This window comes from Hyla sarda, chromosome 4, assembly GCF_029499605.1.
Source record: "Hyla sarda isolate aHylSar1 chromosome 4, aHylSar1.hap1, whole genome shotgun sequence".
Taxonomy (NCBI): Eukaryota; Metazoa; Chordata; class Amphibia; order Anura; family Hylidae; genus Hyla; species Hyla sarda.
The window spans coordinates 65,909,744-65,928,627 of record NC_079192.1 but is presented as its reverse complement, the minus strand read 5'-3'; the positions used below and the strand labels follow the sequence as shown (position 1 = coordinate 65,928,627).

Here is an 18,884-nt window from a genome sequence, read left to right as displayed (position 1 = left end):
AGTCACATACAATACAATAGTCACATTTTGTTATGTTGCAGTCTAAAAACTCTCCCCCTATCCATCTTCACTCAATAATGAATACCCAATAAGGTTGCGTTCACACTCTATTACTAGCAGTGAGTTACGCAACCATTGATTTAAATGGGTCCACAGACAGACGGCAATAGTGTCAGATTTGCCGACTGTCCGCGGACCCATTCAAATGAATGGTAGCGTAACTCACAGCGGGTTTCCCGCAGCAAGTTACTAGCGTGTAAAAGAGGGAAGAGAAAATTAAACTTTCACATGGACATAAGTATTCAAACCGTTTGCTATGAAACTCCCATTTCTCCTGATCATTTCTGAGATGTTTCTTCTCCTTGGTTGGAGTCACCTGGGGTAAATTCAGTGAACTGAATTCCAATGGACAGGATTTGGGAAGACAGAGTCCTGTCTATAGAAGGTGCCAGAAGGTTAAACAGATTTGTAAATTATGTCTATTTAAAAATCTTAATCCTTCCAGTCCTTATCAGTAGCCGTATGCTACAGAGGAAGTTCTTTTCTTTTTTAATTTCTTTTCTGTCTGACCTCGGTGCTCTCTGCTGACACCTCTGTCCATGTCAGGAACTGTCCAGAGAAGGAGAAGTTTGCTGTGGGGATTTTCTCCTTCCTGACACTGCTCATCACCTGCCCAATACCATCCTTACAGTGAAGCATGGCGGTGGCAGCATGCTTTGGGGGTGTTTTCCAGCAGCTGGGACAGGGAGACTGGTCAGAAATTAGATAAAGCTAAATGGAGCAAAGTACAGAGATATTCCTAAAGGGGTTTTAGTACTTACCTGCCAGACAGTAATGGATCAGTGCTTGTCTTGGGGCTAAATTGACATGTTGTGATTCCAGTATAACGCTGCTGATTTCTTTTTGTGAATTGGCTATTTCCTGTTAGAGTTCCCTCCTTTCAACTACAAGTCCCAGAAGTGAGGTCACTTTACTCCCTCCCATACATCAGTCATCCCACCCATTGAAGCACAGGTGTGCTGCCTTCCATACTTTGCTGTGAACAAGAGACCAGTGTTTTCTAACCAGGGTGCCTTCAGCTGTTGCAAAACTACAATTTTCTTCAGAATGATCTTCTTCACACCCAGCGGTCGCTCTACCCATTGAAGCAGACAGGCACCTTTGAACACGTAACTAGTGATGTAATGTCTCAGGCCACACTGCAACCTGAGACAACACTCATTTTGTATGCAGAGATCACAGAAGACTTGCGGGACCACCATCAAGCACAGGTACAGACACTATATTATGAACTACACTAACTTTAAACTTTAAAACCTGATCCAGAGTGCTGTGGACTTCAGACTGGGCCACATGTTTACCTTCCAACTAGACAATGACCCTAAGTACGCAGCAAAGACAACACAGGAGCGGATTAGGGACAACTATATGAATGTCCTTGAGTGGCCCAGCCAGAGCGCTGACTTAAACCCAACTAAACATCTCTGGATAGACCTGAAAATGGCTTCCACCAATGACCCCGATCCAAACTGCTGAGAAGAATGTCAGAAAATCCCAAAATCCAGATGTATAAACTTTGTGATATTATATCCAAGAAGACCAGAGGCTGTATTCACTGCTATAGGGGCTTCAATTACATACTAAATAAAGGGTCTGAATACTTATGTCAGTGCAATTTTTTTTCCCTTCTCACTAGGTTAACAAAGACTTCCAACATTCTGTTTTCATATTTACATCATTATGAGTTATTAAGTGCAGAATGATGGGGGAAAACTTGAATGTATTTTATTTTTATGCTACATAATAAAACGTGAAAAAAATGAAAGGGTCTGAAGACTTTGCAAATGTATTGTAAGATAATTCTTCAGGATTTATTGATACATCATTTTTACTGGATATGTTTGCAAATATTTTGAGGATACCCGGAGGTATAAGTTGACGTTCCTTGGTCTTTCTCACTATTATATTCTGCCATTTATAGTACTCGAATATTCTTATGTGGCAGAGGGGCCATGTGGATGTGGCTGCTACATAAGTTACATCCCTTAAGGACCAGGCACATATGAGTACGTCCCTGCTCCCTGGGTCTTAAGGACCAGGCACGTACTCATACATCCTGGCGAATTTCGCATCCCCCAGCGCGCCGGGCGGGTTGCGAAACCGGACACCTGCTGAAATCGTATTTTGGGCACATGATGGAATAAAAGTTTTTTCTTAAAGTTGATTTTTTCACCATATTGGAGTGCTGTGGTTTTTTGTTTGACAGACAGACTTACAGGTATATATGAGATAGATAGATAGAGAGATAGATAGATAGATAGATAAATAGATTGATAGATATTAGATAGATAGGAGATAAATAGATAGATAGGAGATAGATAGATAGATAGATAGATAGATAGATATGGGATAGATAGATTGATATGAGATAGATAGGAGATAGATAGATATTAGATAGATAGGAGATAAATAGATAGATAGATAGATAGATAGATAGATATGGGATAGATAGATAGATATGAGATAGATATGAGATAGATAGGAGATAAATAGATAGATAGGAGATAGATAGATAGATAGATATGGGATAGATAGATAGGAGATAAATAGATAGATAGATAGATAGATAGATAGATAGATAGATAGACAGATATGGGATAGATAGATAGATAGATAGATAGATATTAGATAGATATGAGATACATAGGAGATAAATAGATAGGAAATAAATAGATAGATAGATAGATAGATAGGAGATAAATAGATAGATACAAACAAGGATGAGTTGGCCAGCACTTACTGATACCAAACTAATACATGGACCTGGAATACAGGTGCACGCTGCTAGGCTGAATATACATTAAAAAAATTTTTTAGATAGATAGATGGAAAGACAGACAGATAGATACAGTAGATAGATATGAGATAGATAGATACAATATATAGATATGAGATAGATAGATCAATGATTTACACACAGACAGTTCACATGGATACAGAAGAGAGGTCTCTGTACCTGAATCTGCTTCTGAATGGAGCTGATATTTGGTTGCTCACTGCTGCCACTGTCAATGTGTCTGGAGGAAACATAATTACACAAGATTTATTAGTAGGGAGCTTTTCAGTACTAATACTTACCAATCCATTATATACATAGAAATGCCTGTCATATAAGGACAAGGTAGAAAACTATGAACACCAACTGCATGTTCCAAGGTACCTGCTAATCCATACTGACAAAAATGTTGGATCAAGTGGAGCCAAACATACTATAGATACTGGAGTCAGAGATTATAAATATTGTCTTAGGTTGATTTTACTTCTTACGGAGCCCATACCTTAAACTAAGGTCCTTCAAACCCACCACCTTCGGTGGATTTGGGGAACTGTCCGAGGTGTACAGTGGCCTCCTGAATCTCTTCTCACAGATGATGTTGGTGGAGAAAAAGTCAGGCGTGTTGGATTTTCACTGCCCAACCTTAGTGTTCTAGGAGGAATAAGCTGATGCCAGAGTTGTCTTACTACAATTTAACCCCCCATAGAAAACACCTGAACATGTGCCAAATGTGTATAGGGAGATATCTCTTGGCTGAATGAATGTTCGGCCAACAGTTATTAAAAATGTCACCTTTAGCTTTTAGTTCATCTGATTTAGAAGTCTTTACAAAGTTCGTTAAAACTGTAATATTAGGTCAGTATATACAATAATGGTATAATTTAATTTTTTTGTACCCTTCTAAAGATATGTGGCTCTACACAATCCTGTCTCTTAGCTCTACTGGCAGTTATTTCCACCTCATGGCTTGGTTTTTGCTTTGATATGCATTGCCAGCTGTGAGACTTTATATAGACAGGGCTGTGTCTTTCCAATCAAGGTACAGAAACATCTCAGAGATGAACAAGAGAAATGGGAGGAGTCAGAGCTAAATTTCAAGTGTCATAGGAAAGAGTCTAAGTGCTTGCAAAATTGCATTCAAAAGTTTAGTTTTTTCCATTTTTTTTTTTAACAAATGTTTTGTTCCCCGGAGTACCCTTTAAATGGCAAATAAAAAAACAAGAAAGTGGATGCCGGACCGAAACACCCACTTGTCCATACTCTATCTTATGGTAGACATCTTATGAAAACTTCCAGCTCATTGGGAAGGGAAAAGACAAGTGGATGACCAACAAGATATCACCTTGAAAATCATGAAGATTGGTAAATAGAACAGCATTACTTTAGACAGGTGCCTGCTGGTCTCAGACTGCGATCTAGGTCCAAAGGAGAAATCCAACAAAATCCAACACTTCAATATGGTGAAAAAAAAAATACTTTTATTCCATCTTGTGCCCAAAATACAGTGATGTTTTGGTCCCTTTTTGGAAGCTTAGAATGGTATTTTGGGCACATGATGGGATAAAAGTTTTTTCTTCAAGTTGAATTTTAAGCCTCAACATAAAAAGTAAAAAAAAAAAAAGTCTGAAGACTTTCCGAATGCATAGTGTATGGTAACTATTACAAGACAAAGCTGTATGCCTATGTGTCCACAATGTTTCTATTACTTGTTTATTGGTTGCTCATTTTTATTTTTGTCCAACCATGAAGAAACACAATATAAATATATGGTAGACTATAGACTTACTCATGCAACTGGCCAAGAAAGATGTCCAGATTCTTCAACTCATTGAAAAGTTCTGAAAAATAACATCATCATATCACTGACAGTATTTCTTAATGTTTATTGTGATACACAGAAAAATTTTAAGACCACCTCCTTAAAGGAAAACTGTCAGATATTTTCTCCCGCACTATCCACACTACTGTTGGATAGTGCGGGAGACGCTGATTAAAACGAGCCCTACCTTGGTCTGATGCGCCCGGCCGTTCGCCCGCAATTGTCGTTTTATTCTATGTGAATATCTTGTTGTAACTGGCACGGGCATGGCTTATGCAGCTAACTGGCACTGACGTCAACGCCGCTTATGAATATTCATAAGGGGCGCTGACGTCAGTGCCAGTTAACCCGCAGAAGCCATGCCCGTGCCAGTTAGAGCAAGATATACACATAGAATAAATCTACAATTGCGGACGAACGCCCGGGAGGATCCAGACAAGGTAGGACTCGTTTTAATCAGCGTCTCCCGTACTATCCACCAGTACTGTAGATAGTGCGGGATAAAATATCTGACAGTTTTCCTTTAATGTTAGCTGGTCCCTCTGCTCTGTATAAAGTTATTTGCAGGGGGTCTCCATAAGTCCCTGGATGATAAGTTATTTCCACTTTCCATCGCAGAATTTCCGGACCCTAGACTCCCCGAAAGAATGAACATGTAAATTTTTTTTGTCAGAATCCGATCGGAAATGCATTTCCATCTATTGAGACATCGCATTTCTGATCGGTCCTATCGCCGGCTTGTTTTGCCAGCAGCCGCTCCAGATGGGATCTTCTGTGTGAATGTGCCCTTACACTATGGAACTTCCAATGAAGTCAATAGGATATACAGGTTTGCAGATCTCTATAAAAAGCTACTTTTACAGGAAATGCTGAGTAAACTTTAAATTTCTACATTCACTGGCCCAGATTTACTCTTGAAAAAGCACCAGAATTCTGGCTCAATGCATACAAAAAAACGGGATACATGTCGTACACTAAATTTATTATGTGTTTAAAGGGGTTATCCAAGAATAGAAAAACACAGCTACTTTCTTTCAAAAACAGCACCACGTCTGTCTCCAGGTTGGGTGTGGTCTTACAACTTTGCTCCATTCACTTCAATAAAAATGAGCTGCAGAACCACACCCAACCTGGAGACAGATGGGGAGATGTTTTTGAAAGAAAATAGCTGTGTATTTCTATTCCTGGATAACCCCTTTAAGAATGTTTTTTTCATTGCATCTGATAAAGGGGGCATTGGTTTTAGCCAAAGGGTGTGTGGCTCAACATTCAAGATTGTTTGCGAAAGATTGTGCAACATTTTGATGCAAGATTATGGCACAGTTTATCTAGCTAATAGTTGGTTTAAACTTAGACTAGACAGTCTAAAGATGCACCAGATGTACCAAACAACCTTAGCCACTGTGATAAATCTGATGCTTTTATAGACTGTCTAGTCCAAGATTATGTAAGAATTAGATCGTATTTTTAAATCTGGGCTATTGTGTCTGCATAATCAAAAAGCAAAGAGACATTTTGCAGGGGTTACATATGCAGACCTATATTTTAGAAAATTTGATAAGCCTTTTCTGCCCTAAGCTACTGACCAGGAACCCACATTCCCAGGTTTGGTGAGGTGTGCCAATCAACTTTTTTTTTTTTTAGCATTTATAGTCGATATACCAAAAATGTCTATGGTGCAAAACACCTTTAAGATTGATATACACAACAAATATAAACCACATTCTCCAAACACCTTTATAGGTAGATACTCACCACTCTTCTCACTCCAGATGTTGAGTTCTTTGGCCAGTTCAGGCACCACAAGAAATGTTCTCCATCCCTGTCTTTTTTTAGATTTCAAGATGTCTCCAAAGATGTGGTCCCCCACGTACAGGATGTCTTTACCTTTCACCCCAAGTAGGTCACACACAATATCAGAGGAGCCTGAAAATCACAACATTCACCAATCTCAATGTGAACAAAGCCACACGTGGCTCGTGTGTAACAGCTAACCCAGTGACCCCCCGCAATGACATGTTGGCAGAAAGGATTACCTACCCCCTGAGTACACCGCGCAGTGCTGGTGGGAGCCTGTGTAAGTGCCAATTCTTAGCTTTCCATTATCCTAAAAAAAAATTGCGATAGTAATAATTGACCAACTGTGATCTACTCTAAGACTTTATATGAAGATTGCCACAGACATATTGGTTATTGACTAAATCTGACAACCCTATAATATTTATACCGAAACTAAACTTCTCAGTATGCCTGGACAGTTGTTGTGGTTTTGCAACCGCTATAGTGCTGCAGGTTGGAGACCACTCATTTAGTTACTGTAGCTCAAAAATGTCCCCATGTAGGCTAAGACTCTATCTGTAAATAGGTTACCTTCCCCTAAAGTTTTCTGGGCATCATTTATCCATGTTATTAGCCTTAGTTAGTACATATAGAACATTTTAGCATGAAAGTGACGATAGATAAAAATGAATCTTGTACCATGTTGACTTGACGGAGAACAGTTCCTTCTGCAAAGAAGAGTGGTTTCCTTGTGTCCACAACAATAAGATCAAAGTAAGACCGCCATGTTTTCTTGTTGGGGTCATACTAACAAGGAAGCAGAGAAATGGAAACCTTAAATTCACACAATGCTACTTTAGTGTTCATCAATATGTAATAAAGATGTGCCCAGCATGAGACACATGATCACACAAAGGAATAGTTGAAGTTACAAACATATACAAACATATGACCATATCAATGAAAGAGAAATACATTTTGTAAACATCATGTCAAGCAATATCCCCAGCAGAGATGTCATCTTCCTATGTTCAGCTGTTTCCTAGTTACATATGTTTCTACTAATGGCCCCCAGCTTTCTATAATGTCTGAATGACAAATCTAATTACAAAAGGGTTTGTATCTTTGCAGAACTAGGATACTTCATTCAGCGATCTGGTAAAACATTTTAAACCCTATTGGATTTGTAATGTCAGCATACTGGTTAACAGCAAGCTTTTCCTGTTAAACATTACTTAGTTATATCAGTTTATTTCACATGTAGTATACATGTGCCGAGCATGAGACACATAATCACACATAGAAATATGTAGCGTCACAATCATGTATCAGATTAAATGATTAATAAAACAAGGGGACAATTGAATTTTATGTTATATCAAACAAGATATCCTCAGCAAATATACACTGCTCAGAAAATAAAGGGAACACTTAAACAACACAATGTAACTCCAAGTCAATCACACTTCTGTGAAATCACACTGTCCACTCAGGAAGCAACACTGATTGACAATCAATTTCACATGCTGTTGTATAAATGGAACAGACAACAGGTGGAAATTATAGGCAATTCGCAAGACACCCCCAATAAAGGAGTGGTTCTGCAGGTGGTGACCACACTCAGTTCTTATGCTTCCTGGCTGATGTTTTGGTCACTTTTGAATGCTGGCGGTGCTTTCACTCTAGTGGTAGCATGAGACGGAGTCTACAATCCACACAAGTGACTCAGGTAGTGCAGCTCATCCAGGATGGCACATCAATGCGAGCTGTGGCAAGAAGGTTTGCTGTGTCTCTCAGCGTAGTGTCCAGAGCATGGAGGCGCTACCAGGAGACAGGCCAGTACATCAGGAGACATGGAGGAGGCCTTAGTAGAGCAACAACCCAGCAGCAGGATCTCCACTTCTGCCTTTGTGCAAGTAGGAGCACTGCCAGAGCCCTGCAAAATGACCTCCAGCAGGCCACAAATTTGCATGTGTCCACTCAAACGGTCAGAAACAGACTTCATCAGGGGGTTACGAGGGCCCCACGCCCACAGGTGGGGGTTGTGCTTAAAGTCCAACACCATGCAGGACATTTGGCATTTGCCAGAGAACACCAAGATTGGCAAATTCGCCTCTGGCGCCCTGTGCTCTTCACAGATTAAAGCAGGTTCACACTAAGCACATGTGACAGAGTCTGGAGATGCCGTGGAGAACATTCTGCTGCCTGCAACATTCTCCAGCAGGACCGGTTTGGTGGTGGGTCAGTAATGGTGTGGGGTGGAATTTTTATGGGGGGCTACACAGCCCTCCATGTGCTTTCCAGAGGTAGCCTGACTGCCATTAGGTACCGAGAGGAGATCCTCAGACCCCTTTTGAGACCATATGCAGGTGCGGTTGGCCCTGGGTTCCTCCTAATGCAAAACAATGCCAGACCTCATGTGTCTGGAGTGTGTCAGCAGTTCCTGTAAGAGGAAGGCATTGATGCTATGGACTGGTCTGCCCGTTCCCCAGACCTGAATCCGATTGAGCACATCTGGGACATCATGTCTCGCTCCATCCACCAACGCCACATTGCACCACAGACTGTCCAGGAGTTGGCGGATGCTTTAGTCCAGGTCTGGGAGGACATCCCTCAAGAGACCATCCGCCACCTCATCAGGAGCATGCCCAGGCATTGTAGGGAGGTCATACGGGCATGTGGAGGCCACACACACTACTGAGCCTCATTTTGACTTGTTTTAAGGACATTACATTAAAGATGGATCAGCCTGTAGTGGGGTTTTCCACTGTGATTTTGATTGTGACTCCATATCCAGACCTCCATGGGTTGATAAATTTGATTTCTATTGATAATTTTTGTGTGATTTTGTTGTCAGCACATTCTACTATGTAAAGACAAAAGTATTTCATACGATTAGTTAATTCATTCAGATCTAGGCTGTGTTATCTTAGTGTTCCCTTTATTTTTTTACGTCACAGCAGGGGCATTGCTAGGTCTCCAAAAGACCCGGGGCTAGAGCCCATAGCCCAGCCACGCCCCCTAACCACACCTTCAGTCATGCCCCAACCACACCCTCATACACACCCCTAACCACACCCAGCCTCCTTCTTTAACCCCTTAACGACCACGGACGTAAATGTACGTCCTGGTTTGACGGGACTTCGCGCACCAGGACGCACATTTACGTCCTGTGTATGACTGCGAGCTTCGGAACGGTGCTCGCATCATACATGGCAGGTTCCGGCTGCTAGCAGCAGCCAGGGACCCGCCAGTAATGGCTGACATCCACGATCATGCGGATGTCCACCATTAACCCCTCAGATGCCGTGATCAAGGCAGATCACGGCATCTGCGGCAGTGCGGCACTTTGAATGGATGATCGGATCGCCCGCAGCGCTGCCGCGGTGATCCGATAATCCAGCATTGTGGCCGGAGGTCCCCTCACCTGGCTTGGGCCATCTCCCAGGGTCTTCTGCTCTGGTCTGAGATCGAGCAGACCAGAGCAGAAGATCGCCGATAATACTGATGCATAGCACTGAACAGTATTAGCAATCAAATGATTGCTATAGATAGTCCCCTATGGGGAAATAAAAAGTGTAAAAATAAGTTTAAAAATGTAAAAATAATAAGTAAAAAAAAAAGTGAAAAATCCCCTTCCCCAATTAAAATTTAAATTGTCAGTTTTTCCCATTTTACCCCCAAAAAGCGTAATTTTTTTTTTATAAACATATTTGGTATCGAAGCGTGCATAAATGTCCGAACTATCAAAATATAATGTTAATGATCACGTACGGTGAATGACGTAAACGTAAAAAAAAAAAAAAAAAAATCAAAAAATGCTGCTTTTTTGTCACATTTTATTCAAAAAATTTTTATCAAAAATTATCTAAAAGTTTTATATATGCAAATGTGGCATCAATAAAAAGTACAGATGACGGCACAAAAATGAGCCCTCATACCGCCCTATATACGGAAAAATGAAAAAGTTAGAGGTGGTCAAATTAGGGCGATTTTAGATTACTGATTTTGTACAAAAAGTTTTAGATTTTTTTTAAGCGGTACAAAAATATAAAAGTATCTAGCCATTGGTATCATTTTAATCGAATTGACCCACAGAATAAAGAACACATGTCATTTTTACTGTAAGTGTACAGTGTGAAAACAAAACCCTCCAAAATGTGCAAAATTGTGGTTTTCATTTCAATTTCCTCCCTAAAAAAATGTTTTTGGGGATTCGCCGTACATTTTATGATAAAATGAGAGGTTTCATTACAAAGTAAAATTGGTCACGCAAAAAACAAGCCCTTATATGGGTCTCCACCAGGCTGGGAAGACTGAATCTGCAATAGGCAAGCAGCTTGGTGTGAAGAAATCAACTGTGGGAGCAATTATTTGAAAATGGAACACAGACAACACCACTGATAATCTCCCTCGATCTGGGGCTCTACGCAAGATCTCCCCCGTGGTCTCAAAATGATCACAAGAACGCTGAGGAAAAATCCCAGAACCACACAGGGGGACATAGTGAATGACCTCCAGAGAGCTGGGACCAAAGTAACAAAGGCTACCATCAGTAACACACTACGCCGCCAGGGACTCAAATCATGCAGTGCCAGACATGTCCCCCTGCTTAAGCCAGTACATGTCCGGGCCCGTCTTAAGTTTGCTAGAGAGGATATGGATGATCCAGAAGAGGATTGGGAGAATGTCATATGGTCAGATGAAACCAAAGTAGAACTTTTTGGTAAAAACTCAACTCGTCGTGTTTGGAGGAGAAAGAATGCTGAGTTGCATCCAAAGAACACCATACCTACTGTGAAGCATGGGGGTGCAAACATTATGCTTTGGGGCTGTTTTTCTGCCAAGGGACCGGGATGACTGATCACACAAAGCAATAGGTAGTGTCACAATGGTATTTTAAAAAATCTGATGAAATTATCATACAAATCAAGGGAACAATAGAATTTTATAAATGCCATACGAAACAAGATATCTCCATCAAATATATGTCATGGAGTCATTTTCTTACGTTCAGCTGTTTCTTAGTTATATCTGTTTCTATTAATGGCTCCCATCTTTGGAGCTGTAGTGACAGTAGATTGGTTGTAAGTGAGCTTTTGTTGTTAAATGTTGCTTAGTTACATTTGTTTCTTCAACATGTAGTAAAGATTTTCCCAGCATGAGACACATGATCACACAAAGCAAGGATACATTGTCAGAAAATTATATCAGATTATATGATCATATAAATCAAGGGGATAATTTAATTTTATTAATTTTATATATTGGTTTGGGAAAAACATGTGTCAAACCCCACTGGAGTTGTAGTGACAGTAGACTGGTTGTCATATGGCTCCTATGTTAATATTGCTTAGTTATAGCTGCTTTTAAAAGCTTGATAGCTAGCGTTTCTATATCCCAAAGAGGCAAAGTGCTGTAGCTCTGCAAGGTTTTTCCCCCTTGTCTACCCCTTTGAATATCATGCTTTTGACATCAGATATACTGGTTGTAAACAATGGAAATAGAGTCAGTCAGGATAATATGGGAATTAGCCAGAGTTTCAGATAACTACTGCAGCTGGTGTTTTTCGAGTGACCGAAAACCAAAATCATCCAAAACGTTGGCATTGTCTGAGAGAGACTCTCTGCCTGTATCTAAAGGGTCAAACAAATCAATGACCTGTAGCCTTAGTGGATGTGACCTTCATTTCTGAGATAAAACAATCGAGAGAGAATAGCAATCCTAATACTAACGCTATAGTAATTGTTTAGGCATTACATGGGATTGTGTGGGCATCATGCAAACCATCTGCACCTGCTGCTTCATATCTCAGGTTCATCATATATCACACAATAGTAGATTCCTGCCCGTGTTAATCTAATAACCAGGAGCTCAGCCCAGCAGCCAGGTCTGGATGTAGCCCAAGTCCCCAATGTCCCAGCACGGACGATTAAACCATTATAAAGTCAGGGACAGCCAGATCACTGAGATTTAGAGGGAGCTTGTTAAAACTATATTAAGACGTCCTCTAATATTCAACCATGTCAAAGATACGGGATTACTGAAGGTGACAACTACTAATACCAGTCATTACCATCCCTAAAGGGTTTGTCATCCCAGCTTTCTACAAACTCTGAATGCTAGGTAAATACACATTGTTATGGATTGGGATTGTGCCTAAGAAGACAGGTGTAAATGCTATTCGGGGTCTGGGGAAGCCAGGTCCAGTTTTCTCCCCCTATGTATGACAACAATTTCCAGTGTTGTCATTGACCTTAGAGAAACATTTCTAGGAAAAGCTTTGGGTTATGGAGGATTTCCTGCTTTCCTCTAAAGGGAGAATAGAAATGGGGAGGCTCCTAAAAATAAGAGGATGTTGTAATACTGGCACCTGTTGTTTTGTTGTAGGATATCGTGAAAAATTTATACTGGTCTTCCTTGGTCATGTGGATACGATGCGGATTAGGCTTTATCTCATCAGAGAGGATGATGGGTGAAGTTTCTTGCAATGAAGCAACCTTAGGTCTTAGGCTACCCTGTATGTAACCAAGACAGATGGAGGCACACTAGGGCCCTATAGAAGTGAAGAGCTAAATATATTACCGTTCCATACAATTTGTAGGTTGTATCAAGCCTCAAATACTTGTGCGTAGAAGCCCTTAGAGTATGTTCCCACGTCTGATAATATATCAACGTATTTACATGGCTGAGATCCAAGGCTGACCTTCAGATTTTGCCGTGGATTTGCACTAAAGTCTGGGACAAATCTAATCATAGACCCAGTTTTTGGTTGCTTTGTTAATGATTTCTGTAACACCTATTGCTAACCTATAGATAATCTGGACCGCACATGGGGCCTGCAATGGAATTCATAAAGAATTATATTGGAGAACACCAGTGTGTAGTTCTCTACTATAGGTTCACCCTGTGCCTGTATCAAGCAGAAAAGGATATTTTGGGAGAAACATGTTGGGAAGGATGGGCTTTACTCATACGCTTCTCCCTTTTGTCCCTTTTAGTTGGATGCAGGCCATTTTTACTGTACTGTCTAGTGTACATTGTTGAATATAATAGCTATTTGTAATATAATATCTAGCTACTGTATATGCCTGTCAGTCATCCCAGAGACATAGATCAACATTATTTATATTATCCAGCCAATTGCTGTACTCCTAACTTGGATAAACAGTATGCATACTTATGGAAATACCTTTCTTTAGTCAGTTATTACCCCTGACGTCTATACTCTGTAAGCAATAATTTAATAAGTTTGTATGTATGAAAACATTAAAAACTAACCTTGTCTTCAATTCCATCATTAAATAGGTAGGACATGATGGCCTGGAGGAAAGAGATAGACTGTAAGTCACTGTGCAGAATGCAGAGCAATGGCAGGTGCCCATAGGGATGGACGTACTCACATTGGTGTATTTGTAGTCGCTGTTTGTGGCTAGAAAAACTTTTCCCACCTCACGTAATCGACTTAGCAGCAAAGGAATTCTCTCCTGAAAAAATAATGTATTCTTGTATTGTACATGATGAAACAAACATAGGCTGGTAGAGAATAATGTGTTGATAGACGGGGTCTCCCATTTAGGCCCCTCATCTATCAGTCAAGGCTACAATGAGCATCTCTCATCCTTCAGGAATTAGGATACCCATACATTACTGAGGCTGCCCAATGCTCAATATCACTTGTAGGCAAATTGCTGCTAAAGTCCCCTACAGTGCGGATTATAGGTGATCACTAGGATTCTAGCAGACATGAAACATGGGCAACTTTTAATGCCTCTATAATTGAAATTGTTCACAGCAGACCAGTGCCCTAGACACTCTGTGAATTTTCAACAGGTGCTTCCCCTCGGTGCACAGATACTGTTGAATCCCAGTAGCAAACAATAGCAGGTGATAAGCCAGAAATTGAGAAGTGAAATTCCATTGATTTATTGAGATGACTTCAAAGCAGACACAATTCCAGCAATAGACACGTCCATCTTTACGGGTTTCAGGCTAAACTGCTCTGTACCTATTCCTCATCTTGCCATGTCCCAGTTTTGTCCCAATCTACCCATGTCCTCTGCTCTGTCCCCATCGCCCCTCCTCTGATTGTCCCCATCTCCCTTGTGGCTCTCCTACTTTGCACAATCTCACAATGTCCTCTGCTTTGTTGCCATCTCTTCTGCTCTGACTGCCCCCATTTCTCTATAGATTCCGAAATTTAAGCCCATGTCACTGGCAAGGAACCTAAGGATGTCCCCAAGCTCAGTGAGGGCATCCTTGGCCTGTGACGTAAGGAGGTCCCAGCTGGCGTTTGGATGTTTTAACCCTGCCTCCTTGCATAACTGGCCAAGGATGCCCCACCTCCCCTCCAATTTCCCAATTACTAGAGCACAAAGTAAGTTTCCAGACAATATTTTGTTTGTTTTTTATTTGAAAAACAAAAATAGAGAAACAGAAACATAGCTGCACATCCACAATTAGTATTTTGATCTATTTTCTCAGCATGATTTCAAAAATTAACACGTTGTTAGTGTACTTTTTGATCAAAAAGTACAAGCTCATTCGTCACATCACATCCACCTAGTCAGAGTGGGTCCCTAACCTAACAACATTGTAGTGCCGAGCAGCGACCACTGCCTCCGTGACACCATGCCCACAGGGGAAATGACCCAGTGGCCAGGCAGCCCTGGTCCGGGCGGCTGTGTTTCCGTTTCTCTATTTTTGAGTCTCTCCCCTCTTTCATAACCAGCACTCGTCTCCACCCATTCGGCCCAGGCGTTTTTAATTAGCTGGAGACGGCATCATAGATCCCTCTATTGCAGTCAGTTTACACCATTAGACTAGCAGTCGGTAAAGCGAAGGCTACAATGTATTATGCTCATGTGAGCCAGGTCCAATGCACTCATCTATCTGCACATGCAAATGTAGAAATCCAAATGTAATAACTAAGGAGGGACTTACATCTTGGACAACATATTTATTCAGATCTTTTAGTGTCTTCTCCTTCAGAACACCCTATGGAAAGATAACATGGAGAATTCATGAGATTAAATAGTCAAAATGAAAGATAATGTTAATAATAAAAATACATATAATGAAAGGTAAGTGTCCCTCCTACTTTAATAAGAGGAGAGTTTAATTGTCTCACTTTTCTGTAATGTACCCTATGAGAATTGTATCCCCTGGTATCTAGCACAAGGACCACATACAACACATGTCCTTAATCTAGACATACAAATCAGGCTTAGTTTTCTATAAAAAAAAAAAAAAAAAAAATATATATATATATATATATATATATATATATATATATATATATTAAAACATTAAAAAAAAACATCACAAATGCTGCACATAGGTTTTTTGTTTCTTTTTTGTGTTTGATGTTAGCCAAAAGTCAATAGGGATTTATGAAATGCCAAACCAACTTGCCATTTTTTCCCTTGGCATTTTTTCACTCATTTTGGCTTTTTTTCCTACGGTTTTGAGCTCAGTGACAGATTTCCAAAATAGTAGCTAGTTAGACTATGTTTTTTTTTTTTTTTTGACAAAATCTTTGCCTTTCTCTCCAATAGAAGTCTATAAAAGAAAAAAACAAACAAACACTAGAGGACTCTGGCAGTGGCTTTCTTCCCTCTCCCTGTTCATAACACATGCATGCTACACTGTGCCAAACAGGCTCGGGTATGTGGGAATTAGGAAAGATAGCTGTCAGCCTAATTTATAAATATGGCCAGCTTTAAAGGAGTAGTCTCATGAAGAAAAAAAAAACTAGGTTTTAGATCGCAGGGGTCCGAGCCCTGGGGCCACCCAAAATCTCCTGTACTGGGCCCCGGCTCTCACTTGGAGTGAAGCATAACAACCCATGCCAGAAGCGGGGGTCACCACAGCCCCTCCATATATCTTTATGGGAGAGCCGAAGATAGCTGAACAGCTCTCCATTAAAGATATATGGTGGGGGCATGGGGCCCCGTAAAGGAGATTTTGGGGGGCCCTAGCACCTGTGATCTAAAACTGTTGAGTTTTTTTTCATGAGATATCTCCTTTAAGGACGTTCAATTCATATACAGTTGAATATAGCTGCATAAGGATAGGAGGCCCTTGGAAGGGTGAATGAAATGAGATTTTAACACATAAGAATATGGAAGTACAGGGGATTGAGGCTCCCTAAGTAACATAAATGCAGTCCAAGCCTTCATAGAATATATCACAGAAAGTGTAAAAAAAATAAACAGCATTGTCCAGGATTAGAATTTAAAATAAAATAATCTTTTTTTTTTTAGAAACAGGGCCACATCTGTTCATGATCTGTATAGCATCTCCATTCGAGTGCATGTAACTCACTTTGAGTACCAAATATTGCCCATAGACAAGAATGGTAAAGCAGTGGTACCAACTATGGAGTCCATATGTTGTAATGCAAAACTATAACTCCCAGCATGCCCGGACAGCCAACGGCTGTCCGGGCATGCTGGGAGTTGTAGTTTTGCAACAGCTAAAGGTCCACAGTTTGGAGACCACTAACATAGAGGCAGGGGCTTATAGAATGCCCATTGATCCCAATAGTTTAACCCCTTATGGACATCTTGTTTTCACACCGCACTACATGAACGCTGGCCACATTATTATATTTCAGTTCATGTCGAAGGTGTTTTGGGTCATAGAACATTCTTGGCCTGTTCTGCCAAAATTAACTATGGACACTGATGTAGTCTGGGCATAGACCCAAGCCTTCCCCCAGGGTGGTAAAGTATCACAAAGAGTGGTAATTGAGAACAGCTTGTGATAACCTGCGGTCTGTTTCTGAATAACATTTACGTCCGAGGAGGGGGTCTGTTCTCTACCGGTGGGAATTCTGCCGATGTCCTCGATTTACACGTGGCAAAGATCCGATGACTCCAAAACCACGTGAGTCATGGTCAGAGACTTGACCCATTGAATGTTTCACCACCGCACAGAAAGGCGTGGAGTAGTGGAAGCTCTTATCTAATCCATATGGGGTTCCTCCTGTGTTGCTGACAGTCATGTCAATGAGATAATAATATGCATGACCTCTATAACCCCCTCCCATGATCTCACCGAGTCATGCACGTAGTCCATCGCGTCTCTCACGTCCTGAAACATACTTTTATAGGACATAAACAGATTGCCATGGCGGTATCCGGTGTCGTAGCTACAAGGGAAGTAAGATACAGAATGACTGACATTTTATAACTAACAATAACTTCACCTTAAAGGGTCACTCTCATTAAAACAAATTTTTGCTATTTCACTCCTTATGGTAAATAAAAAATCTTTCTAATGTACTTTGCTTAAAAAAAAAAAAAAAGAAGTTTTCTATGTTTTATTTGTGTTTAAAAAAGCTGCCACTAGGTGTCTCCGTACTTGTCCAGAGCACATCCCCAACCGCCCACTCCATCTCTTGCACAGGTTTTGGACTACTGCTTGCCTTGCAGGAGTCCAAAATCAGGAAATTCAGTCTGGAGTGCTGAGGGGGGTGTGTCCAACAGCCTTATCCAATCATAGCTCATCTCACACTGAACTGCTCTGGGCTGTGTGTAGCAGAGTGAGGGAGGAAGTTCTCCCCTGTATGGCTTCAGATGATGTCACACCTGCTGGGTAACGCACCCTCCCAGTCTATGAATTTGACTGAGCAGAAAATACAGAGCAAAATCAAAGTATAAAACAAAAAAATATAAAAATAAAGGCAGGGGGTGGTTTATCATGATGGGGGCGGTGAACTGTGAGGATTAGAAAATTCAACAAGATCATGACAGGCACTCTTTAAAGGGGCTTTCCCATTTTTCAATAGATGTCATATACAAAGTAGCTAAAGGGGTGCTGGTAAGACATGTGCCCAAATGAGGTACCAACAAGTTACTCTACCATGACCACAGTATGTGGACACAGGGCCAGGGTGGTGAACTGCATCTTCAGTTTGCCACCCAATGAAGAGAGAAGGAGACAGACTACAGTAAGACAAGCATTCTGTCACATGCTCAAATATAAGGTGTGAAACAGACAACACTTACTTCACAAATCGTGGGCAGTCACTGAAGAAATCCACTAGACAGGCGTAAAGATAGGTCTCTATGGAGAGAGGCAGAAAAATATTTAGTGGGAGATGAGGCAGTAGTTGTATAGGCCGTCTGGCTACAGTAATAGTCAGCAGTATTAGTCCTTGAAGACAGCTCAGTGGTCTCCAACCTGTGGCTCTCCTCCTGTTCCGAAACTACAACTCCCATCATGCCCAGACAGCCAACATTGTTGTCTCGCAACAGCTGGAGAGCCACAGGTTGGAGACCTGTCTAGCCTATAGTACTGTAAACATATATCCCACAGAAAACATGTATGTCCACTCAGCTCTGAGTGTAGTGACTAATAAGGTAATACAAATAAAAAGTAGATGTCCGGGGTGAGAGAACCTTGCACCTTTTGAAGGTATTGACAAGTAAGTAGGTTAGGATA

At 40.9% G+C, this 18,884-nt stretch overlaps 1 protein-coding gene across 1 annotated transcript in view; it reads right to left on the bottom strand.

The window, feature by feature from the left end:
- Nucleotides 1-18,884, bottom strand: part of LOC130368052 (cytosolic purine 5'-nucleotidase-like) — a 50,014-nt gene that overhangs the window by 5,496 nt on the left and 25,634 nt on the right. The window contains exons 6-15 of the mRNA XM_056571277.1: nt 18,449-18,506; nt 17,496-17,589; nt 15,378-15,431; nt 13,838-13,921; nt 13,716-13,757; nt 7,134-7,241; nt 6,696-6,762; nt 6,411-6,581; nt 4,623-4,674; nt 3,017-3,077 (exon numbers count right to left, since the gene is read on the bottom strand). Of these exons, the coding sequence (XP_056427252.1) occupies nt 3,017-3,077; nt 4,623-4,674; nt 6,411-6,581; nt 6,696-6,762; nt 7,134-7,241; nt 13,716-13,757; nt 13,838-13,921; nt 15,378-15,431; nt 17,496-17,589; nt 18,449-18,506 (791 nt within the window). The remainder of the gene's footprint in view (nt 1-3,016; nt 3,078-4,622; nt 4,675-6,410; nt 6,582-6,695; nt 6,763-7,133; nt 7,242-13,715; nt 13,758-13,837; nt 13,922-15,377; nt 15,432-17,495; nt 17,590-18,448; nt 18,507-18,884) is intronic.